The 11,178-nt window shown below is 34.5% G+C and overlaps 1 protein-coding gene across 1 annotated transcript in view; it reads right to left on the reverse strand.

Annotated features, from left to right (window-relative positions):
* Positions 1-10,711, reverse strand: part of LOC149438231 (high affinity immunoglobulin gamma Fc receptor I-like) — a 43,402-nt gene extending 32,691 nt beyond the window's left edge. The window contains exons 1-2 of the mRNA XM_089660104.1: positions 10,577-10,711; positions 3,518-3,793 (exon numbers count right to left, since the gene is read on the reverse strand). Of these exons, the coding sequence (XP_089516230.1) occupies positions 3,518-3,793; positions 10,577-10,607 (307 nt within the window). The 5' untranslated portion in view covers positions 10,608-10,711. The remainder of the gene's footprint in view (positions 1-3,517; positions 3,794-10,576) is intronic.
* Positions 10,712-11,178: the final 467 nt, after the last annotated feature.

The raw sequence follows: 11,178 nt of genomic DNA on the forward strand, positions 1-11,178 counted from the left end.
CTTACCTCTTCTTCAATGGTCCGAGGTCCCTTGCTGGTGCTGAAATTTTTTCCTTAACTTCTGGGTCTATGGCCATCTATGGCAGGTCTATGGCCTTCTATGGCAGGTCTATAACCATCTATGGCCATCTATGGCAGGTCTATGGCCATCTATGGCAGGTCTATGGCAGGTCTATGGCAGGTCTATGACCATCTATGGCAGGTCTATGGCAGGTCTATGGCAGGTCTATGGCCATCTATGGCAGGTCTATGACCATCTATGGCAGGTCTATGGCCATCTATGGCAGGTCTATGGCCATCTATGGCAGGTCTATGACCATCTATGGCAGGTCTATGACCATCTATGGCAGGTCTATGACCATCTATGGCAGGTCTATGACCATCTATGGCAGGTCTATGACCATCTATGGCAGGTCTATGGCAGGTCTATGGCCATCTATGGCAGGTCTATGACCATCTATGGCAGGTCTATGACCATCTATGGCAGGTCTATGACCATCTATGGCAGGTCTATGACCATCTATGGCAGGTCTATGACCATCTATGGCAGGTCTATGACCATCTATGGCAGGTCTATGACCATCTATGGCAGGTCTATGGCCATCTATGGCAGGTCTATGGCCATCTATGGCAGGTCTATGGCCATCTATGGCAGGTCTATGGCCATCTATGGCAGGTCTATGACCATCTATGGCAGGTCTATGACCATCTATGGCAGGTCTATGACCATCTATGGCAGGTCTATGACCATCTATGGCCATCTATGGCAGGTCTATGGCAGGTCTATGGCAGGTCTATGGCAGGTCTATGGCAGGTCTATGGCAGGTCTATGGCAGGTCTATGGCAGGTCTATGGCCATCTATGGCAGGTCTATGGCCATCTATGGCAGGTCTATGGCCATCTTGACTAACTGACGCAGTATGTTAGCAAGCCGGTGGTTTGATTTTATTAACGAGAGTGTAAACCTAGGTGATGAGGTAGGCCAATGGTGCTCCAAAGCTCACAGTGTCTTTCTGGCACTTTATATAGCGCGAGAGTGAAAGGTGACAAGCCGGCAACTCGTTCTCCCGACAAAAATACTTTAACCACTTCAAGTCCGGACACTTTCACCCCCTTCCTGTCTAGGCCAATTTTCAGCTTTCAGCGCTATCACACTTTGAATGACAATTGCGCAGTCATGCAACACTGCACCCATATGAATTTTTTAGCATTTTTTTTAGACAGATAAAACTTTTATTATTATTAAAGTACTTTTATTGGGAGAACGAGTTGCCAGCTCGTCACCTTTTGCTCCCAGGTTGATTTTATTGCGGTTGAGGCGTTGCAAGCCTTTTAGGCAATAAAGAACCTACCTGTTTACGGTTTTTTACTGAAGACTTTAGTTCCAGTTTCAAAATAATTGACAGCAGTTTTTTTTTTTTTTTGCTCACCTCTTTTAAGCTTCCCCATATGGAAGAGAAATATATTTTCAATATATTTAGAAAAATAAAATTATACATGCGATATATATTTACAATATATTAGCCTACGTGAATATATTTTAACATGTATTCCAAAAATCTCAATTAAAATATATTTTCAAAAGTCATATATTTAAAAATATATTTTTCAAAATATATTTTCCAGATATTTTTGAACATCTAAAAAAAATGCATTTAAACATAGATTTTTAAATATGCTTGCAAATGCATTCCAAGCTATACTTTGATAAATATTAAAGCATGTGTTCTGAATATATTTTTTAATAATATATTCACAAATATATTGAAATATATTTTTTAAATATATTGAATACGGCCAAAATTGTAATATTTGAAATATATGTTAATATATTTGGGAAGAATATATTAAGAATGTATTTTTAAAAGATATTTTTCTTCCATGTGGGTCTGCTTAATCTTAAAACTTTATTTTTGAACATCTAAAAAAATGCATTTAAACATAGATTTTTAAATATACTTGTAAATGCATTCCAAATTACACTTTGATATATATTGCAGCATGTGATCTGAATATATTTTTTAATAATATATTATTATTATTATTATTATTATACAGTATTTATAAAGCGCCAATAGTTCGCTCAGCGCTGTACATTACAAAGGGAGACAGAACATGTGACAGAACAATACCAATACAATGCAAAACATGAGGGGATCGAGGGCCCTACTCTTTCGAGCTTACAATCTAGGAGGGAGGGGGTGGTGGCACAGGAGGAGATAGCTGTGGGGGAAGAGTGGAGGAGGGAGGCAAGTTAGCAGGGGGTGGGGTAGGCTTCCCTGAAGAGATGGGTTTTCAGGGTGCGCCTAAAGGAGAGGAGAGTAGGTGATAATCTGATGGGTTGGGGCAGGGAGTTCCAGAGGATGGGTGACACCCTGGAGAAGTCCTGGAGGCGGGCATGGGAGGAGGAGACCAGGGAACTAGAGAGAAGGAGGTCTTGTGAGGAGCGGAGTGTGCGTGCTGGGCGGTACTTGGATATTAGGTCAGTGATGTAGTTCGGGGCAGTATGGTGGACAGCTTTGTACGTCAGCGTTAGGATTTTGAATTTGATCCGTTGCGCAATCGGAAGCCAGTGGAGGGATTGGCAGAGGGGGGTGGCGGAGACAGAGCGGTTGGAAAGGTGAATGAGTCTGGCAGCCGTGTTCAGGATGGACTGAAGAGGGGATAGCCAGCGGCGAGGCAGGCCAGTGAGGAGGGAGTTGCAGTAGTCGAGTCGTGATATGATGAGGGAGTGGATGAGCTGTTTAGTGGTTTCTGGGGTTAGGAACGTGCGGATTTTGGCGATGTTGCGGAGGTGGAGTCTGCACGAGTTTGTTAAAGATTGGACTTGGGGCTGGAAGGATAGGTTGGAGTCCAGAATGACACCCAGTACTCTGGCCTATTCACAAATATATTGAAATATATCAAATACGGTCAAAATTGTAGTATTTGAAATATATGTCAATATATTTGGGAAGAATGTATTGAGAATGTATTTTTAAAATATATTTAAAATATATTTTTCTTCCATGTGGGTCTGCTTAATCTTTAAACTTTATTTTTTAACATCTAAAAAAATGCATTTAAACATAGATTTTTAAATATACTTGTAAATGCATTCCAAAAATTTTAATTAAAATATATTTTCAAAAGGCATATATTTAAAAATATATTTTTTTCAAAATATATTTTCCAGATATTTTTGAACATCTAAAAAAATGCATTTAAACATAGATTTTTAAATATACTTGTAAATGCATTCCAAATTACACTTTGATATATATTGCAGCATGTGATCTCAATATATTTTTTAATAATATAGTCACAAATATATTCAAATAGATTTTTGAATTATTTTGAATATGGCCAAAATTGTAGTATTTGAAATATATGTCAATATATTTGGGAAAAATATATTAAGAATGTATTTTTAAAATACACTTAATTTATATTTTTCTTCCATGTGGGTCTGCTTAATCTTAAAATTTTTTTTGTAAATGTGTTTTCTCTGATGCAGTTATTCAGAATGCTGAACTGACCATTTTTGACGTGTAGAATCACCGGGTCACTACGTTCATTGTCGTTGATCTGGCACTGGTATCTTCCACCTTCATGAGGGAGGGCAGAACTGATATAAATGCTCTGATGTCTTGAACTCTGTTGAACACCGTTTTTGTACCACTTGTATTTTTCATTCCTTGTCTCTGTTGATTCCTTGTTACACCTGATAGTGATTTCTTCATACTGGAATATCTTGTTCCAATTTGGCGTGAAGGTCACAAAAGGTTTGTTTATTGTTCCTGATGCACAGTTATCTGGTAAAATGGAATAAAAGAATTGTTACAGTGTTTTCACTGTCTTCATGGTCGCCTCATCATCATCAGAAAAAAAAATTATACATACAACATATATTTAAAATATATTGGCCTACACAAATATATTTTAACATGTATTCCAAAAATGTAAATTAACCACTTGCCTACCAGGCACTTATACCCCCTTCCTTACCAGGCCAATTTTCAGCTTTCAGCGCTGCCGCACTTTGACAATTGCGCGGTCATGCAACATTGTACCCATATGAAATTTTGATCATTTTTTTCTCACAAATAGAGCTTTCTTTTGGTGGTATTTAATCGCCACTGGGTGCTTTACTTTTTGCGCTATAAATTAAAAAAAGTGCAAAAAATCTGAAAAAAAAAAAAAGTTTATTTGTTTCTTTTATAAAATTTTTCAAACAGGTATTTTTTCTCCTTCACTGATTTGCGTTGATGAGGCGGCACTGATGGGCACTGATAGGCGGCACTGATGGGCACTGATAGGCGGCACTGATGGGCACTGATAGGCGGCACTGATGGGCACTGATAGGCGGCACTGATGGGCACTGATAGGCGGCATTGATGGGCACTGATAGGCGGCATTGATGGGCACTGATAGGCGGCACTGATGGGCACTGATAGGCGGCACTGATGGGCACTGATAGGCAGCACTAATAGACAGCACTAATTAGGGGTCACGGATAGGCGGCACTGATATGCAGCACTGATAGGCGGCACTGATAGGTGACACTGATGATGGGTACTGATAGACGGCACTGACTGGCATCACTTCTGGGCACTGACTGGCACAACCCCTGGGCACTGACTGGTGGCACTGACTGGCAGCACTGCTGGGCAGCACTGCTGGGCGGCACTGCTGGGCGGGCACAGGTGGGTGGCACAGGTGGGTGGCACTGGTGGGCACAGGTGGGTGGGCACATGTAGGTGGCACTTCTGGGCACATGTAGGTGGCACTTCTGGGCACAGGTAGGTGGCACTGCAGAGTGGCACAGGTGGGGGCACTGCTGGGCACAGGTGGGCGGGGCTAGTGGGCGCACTGCTGGGCGGAACTTGCGGGTGTCACTGCTGGGCACCGATCATCAGGGCACTGATCATCAGTGCCCTGATGATCGGTGCCGATCCCCGCTCTGACAACTGCCGGTTCTCGGCAGTACTTTCCTCACGATCTGACAGCGTGAGGAAAGTGCAGCCGAGAACCGGCACTTGCATTTCCCTGTGATCAGCGTGTCATTGGACACCGCTGATCACGTGGTAAAAGGCCGGTGGGATCGGCCTTTCACCACATCACGTGATCAGCTGTGTCCGTAGGACACAGCGATCACGGAGATCGCCGGGTGCGCGCCCCCTGGGGCACGCAGGAGAGCGCGTTCTGGGAGGACGTCATATGACGTCCACTCAGAACTGGCCGGCCGCGGTGAAGCCGTCATTCGGCTATGCGCGGTCGGCAAGAGGTTAAAATATATTTTCCAAAGGCATATTTTTAAAAATATATTTTTCAGAATATATTTTCCAGATATTTTTGAACATCTAAAAAAATGCATTTAAACATAGATTTTTAAATATACTTGTAAATGCATTCTAAAAATGTAATTTAAATGTATTTTCCAAAGACATATATTTGAAAATACATTTTTAAAATATTCTTCAGATTTCTTTAACAGATAAATAAGTAATTTCAGCATATATTTTTACATATATTTGTAAATGCATTCCAAAATACACTTTGAAATATATTTCCCAAATATATTCACAAATATATTGAAATATATTTTTGAAATGTATTGAATATGGCCAAAATTGTAGTAACTTAAATATATGTCAATATATTTAGGAAGAATATATTAAGAATGTATTTTTAAAATATATTTAAAATATATTTTTCTTCCACTTGGGTGGGGTTGGATGAGAAGAAATGGCTCACAATTCATCCCAAACATGTTCAGTAGGGGGGTTGAGGTCTGGCCTCTGTGCAGGCACTGGAGTTCCTCTGCACCAAATCCTTCAACCCAAGTCATTGTCAAGCTGGAAAAAGGTCTTCTCCACACTGTTACCACAGGGTCGGAAGCACACAATTATCTAAAATGTCTTTCTGCCCACATGGAAGAGAAATGTATTTTCAATATATTTCGAAAAAAAAAAATTATATATGCAACATATATTTACAATATATTGTCCTACACAAATATAATTTAACATGTATTCCAAAAATTTAAATGAAAATATATTTTAAAAAGGCATATATTTAAAAATATATTTTTCAAAATATATTTTCCAGATATTTTTGAACATCTAAAAAAAATGCATTTAAACATAGGTTTTTAAATATACTTGTAAATGCATTCCAAATTACACTTTGATATATATTGCAGCATGTGTTCTGAATATATTTTTAATAATATATTCACAAATATATTGAAATATATTTTTGAAATATATTGAATATGGCCAAAATTGTACTATTTGAAATATATATCAATATATTTGGGAAGAATATATTAAGAATGTATTTTTAAAATATATTTAAAATATATGTTTCTTCCATGTGGGTGTGCTGTAAAACTAATAGTTCCCTCCACTGGAAACACCTGAACCTAATTATATGGATAGGAAGCCACCTATTTCTGACCATATAGCAGGTGGGAAGGACAGATGTCCACATACCCATATGGAAGAAAAATATATTTTAAAAATATTCTTCCCAAATATATTGCCATATATTTGAAAAGCTACAATTTTGGCCATATTCAATATATTTCAAAATATATTTCAATAAATATACAGTATATTTATATACATACATACATACACACAGTACTACAATTTTGGCAATATTAAATATATTTCAAAAATATATTTCAATATATTTGTGAATATATTATTAAATATATATTCAGAACACATGCTGAAATATATTTCAAAATGCATTTACAAGTATATTTTAAAATCTACGTTTAAATGCATTTTTTTTAGATGTTCAAAAATACCTGGAAAATATATTTAAAAAAATATATTTTTAAATATACGCCTTTGGAAAATATATTTTAATTTACATTTTTGGAATACATGTTGCTTGAGGTGATTGTAGCCGTATTAGTGCATTTGCGACAGAAACAATTGAGTACTGTCCCTGATACTTTTTTTATTTGCACTAACATTTAAAAAAAATTATAAATGCAACATATATTTACAATATATTGGCCTACGTGAATATATTTTAACATGTATTCCACTAACATACAATTTTGAGGACAAGCTTTCGGGGTATGTCCCCTTCTTCAAAGTCCAAACACTACTATTACAAATCACAAAGTTTAAACAGAATGTTAGAAGGGATTGAAAAAAAAAAAAAGGCTACAGATGAGATACATCAAAAGCGAGGGGGGGAGGATACTACACTCACACAGAGGGGGTCAAGCTTCAGCTAATAGATAGTCATAAAACTGTCCGATAATGGTTGAGAAATCCCAAGTCCAAGTTAAGGCCGTTATCTTTTGTGTCAACAAAAGATAACGGCCTTAACTTGGACTTGGGATTCCTCAACCATTATGGCAGTTTTATGACTATCTATTAGCTGAAGCTTGACCCCCTCTGTGTGAGTGTAGTATCCCCCCCCTCCCCCCCTCGCTTTTGATGTATCTTATCTGTAGCATTTTTTTTTTTCAATCCCTTCTAACATTCTGCTTAAACTTTGTGATTTGTAATAGTACTGTTTGGACTTTGAAGAAGGGGACATACCCCGAAAGCTTGTCCTCAAAATAGTATGTTAGTGGAATACATGTTAAAATATATTCACGTAGGCCAATATATTGTAAATATATGTTGCATTTATAATTTTTTTTCTAAATATATCGGAAATATATTTCTCTACCATATGGGTATGGACATTTGGGACCACAATGCACACAGTAGTGTTTCTGCTGGTGGTTAGTTGTCTGCACAAATAAACAATATCTAAAATTAAATGTAGCCATTGAACCTGCTCACTAAAGCGTGAAATGTGGCCGCATTCATGTGTAAAAACCCCTAGGTGTTGTGAAACAACTGAATAATAATGCCTGGCTTTCTGCATAATTAACCACATGAAGACCAATATATTAAAACTACTTCCTGTCCGGGCCACTCTTCAGTTTTTTGCACTGTCTCACTAATTATTATACAGGATTTATACACTAATCTTTACTTGGTCATGTAATACTGCACCCAAAATTATTTTATATAATTTTTTTGAGACAGATAGAGCTTTCTTATGGCGGTGTTTAATCACCACTGTTTTTTTTAACTATATAAAGGAAAAAATACTGAATTGTTTGTAAAAAAAAAACGTTTCCCTTAGTTTCTGCTACAAAGTTTTGCAAAAAAAATACAGTGCTGTGAAGAAGTATTTGCCCCCTTCTTGATAGATATACCCACATGGAGGAAAAATATTTTTTAAAAATATTCTTCCCAAATATGTTGACAGATATTAGAAATACTACAATTTTGGCCGTAGTCAATATATTTTTATATATATATATATATATACGCACACTGCATGTTGAAATGCATTTTTTATATAGTACAAAATATTTTTTTTAAATATATTGTTCAGATTTTTTTTTAACATATAAGAAAGTCATTTTAACAGATATGTTTACATATATTTGTAAATGCATTCCAAAAATGTACATTGAATGTATTTTTAAAGACATACAGTATATTTTAAAATGTATTTTTAAAAATATCTACATTTTTGGAATGCGTTTACAAATATATGTAAAATATATGTTAAAATTACTTTTTTATATGTTAAACAGAATCTGCAGAATATTTAAAAAATATATTTTCAAACATATGTCTTTGGAAAACACATTTAAATAACATTTATGGAGTGCATTTACAAGTATATTTAAAAATATATGTTTAAATGCATTTTTTTAGATGTTCAAAAATAAAGTTAGAATATATTTAATAAATATATAGTTTTACAAATATTCTTCATATATTTTGTAATATATATAAAATGCATTTCAACATGCAGTGTGTGTGTATATATATATATATATATATATATATATATATATATATATATATATACATACTGCAGGTTGAAATGCGTTTTTTATATATTACAAAATATCTGAAAAATATTTTTTTTAAAATATATTCTTCAGATTTTTTTAACATATAAAAACAGTCATTTTAACATATATTTTTTAATATATTTGTAAATGCATTCCAGAGATGTAGATTGAATGTATTTTTAAAGATATACAGTATATTTGAAAATGTATTTTTAAAAATAGTTTTCATATATTTTGGAATAAAAATTAATTTCAACATGATAGATAGATATAGATAGAGATATATATATATATATATATATATATATTTTGAAATATATTGAATATGGCCAAAATTGCAGCATTTCAAATATATGTCAATATATTTGGGAAGAATATTGTTAAAATATATTTAAAACATATTTTTCTTCCATTCTTCCATATGGGTGTGTGTATGTATGTATGTATATATATATATATATATATATATATATATATATATATATATATATATATATATATATATATATATATATATATATGTATGTATGTGTGTGTGTGTGTGTATATATATATATATATATATATATATATATATATATATATATATATATATATATATATATATATAGTACAGGAACCTTTTCCAAAATTCAGTTGCATTGCTGCAAACAGGCACCATTGAAAAAAAAAAGGGATTTTCATGCACATGTGACTCAAGTTGCATGAACAGAGCCTAAATATCATATGGGACTTTGCCTGCGATTCTCTACCCATTGTGATATTTTTTTAAAGTAATAAATAAAAACAAAAAATTCAGCTTAAAGAAGCCATCCAAGGAAAATTAACTAGGAATAATGTTTGAATGTACACTTTGCAAGGCATTATACATAAAAAAAATAAAATTTATTAAAAAAAATTGATAAAAAAAGGCAAAAAACATAAAAAGAATAACAATACAATTATAAACAATAAAAATACAATGAGGACAAAAAATTCAGCTTAAAGAAGCCATCCCTCCAGGTCAAGGAAAATTAACTAGGAATAATGTTTGAATGTACACTTTGTAAGGCATAAAATATAAAAAAAATAAAATTTATAAAAAAATAAAAATAAAAAAGGCAAAAAACATTAAAAAAAAAACAATACAATTAAAAACAATAAAAATACAATGAGGACAAAAAATTCAGCTTAAAGAAGCCATCCCTCCAGGTCAAGGAAAATGAACTAGGAATAATGTTTGAATGTACACTTTGCAAGGCATAAAACAAAAAAAATTAAATTTATTAAAAAAAATAAAAAATAATAAAAAAGGCAAAAAACATAAAAAAAATAACAATACAATTAAAAACAATAAAAATACAATCAGGACAAAAAATTCCGCTTAAAGAAGCCATCCCTCCAGGTCAAGGAAAATGAACTAGGAATAATGTTTGAATGTACACTTTGCAAGGCATAAAACATAAAAAAAATAAAATTTATAAAAAAAAATAGATAAAAAAGGCAAAAAACATAAAAAAAATAACAATACAATTAAAAACCATAAAAATACAATGAGGACGCAATTAAAAAGAAAGTTTAAATTGTTTGAAGACATAATGTAGAGTCAGGAGTGAAATATAGAACGTGATCTATATGCGTTCCAGCTTTAGGGGCAGTTGGTAGCTACAATCAAAGGGTAATAAAAGATTATATAAAATATATAAAAAATGGCAACACTTACAGACCAAGAAGAGCAATACCAGAGCTGACATGGTTCCTCCAACCCGCAAAACGGAATGTCTACTTTAGCTCAGGCCAGTTTTTTTTTCTGCTCTGCCTCTCATCCGCTCACCCAGACCACAACATGCAGACAGGGCAGACTCACGCCATTTCGAAGAAAAAAAAAAAAAAGAACTCATATCAGGTATTCTGTCAGATGAGGCTAACATTTTACTTCCCCTGCCACAATCTTAAAGAAATATCTCAGGCAAGTTTGTATGAAATCAGACTTTAGTCTACTAATATGTGTTTGGCTAACTATGGTAGAAAGAAATGAGGGGGGGGGGCACCTACAGCAAAAAAAATTGACCCAACATAATAGGTCTATGATGGCAAAGCAACCCAGGACCTCAGTACGTCAGGATCATTGTGTTATGCCCATATGGAAGAGAAATAGATTTCATATATATTTAGAAAAAAAAATTATGGAAACATTTGGAAACTCGTGCACTGCCCGAGGGCCCGGGGTCAGTAGGGGGCCCCATGAGATGCCCCTGGTACCTTTTTCATAGGCTTTTTTGAGTTTGGGCAAGGACACAGGGGCCCCATGATCCCCTATTGCCC

The sequence above is a fragment of the Staurois parvus genome, unplaced genomic scaffold, assembly GCF_062004578.1.
Source record: "Staurois parvus isolate SC_StPar_1 unplaced genomic scaffold, SC_StPar_1.0 ptg001202l, whole genome shotgun sequence".
NCBI lineage: Eukaryota > Metazoa > Chordata > Amphibia > Anura > Ranidae > Staurois > Staurois parvus.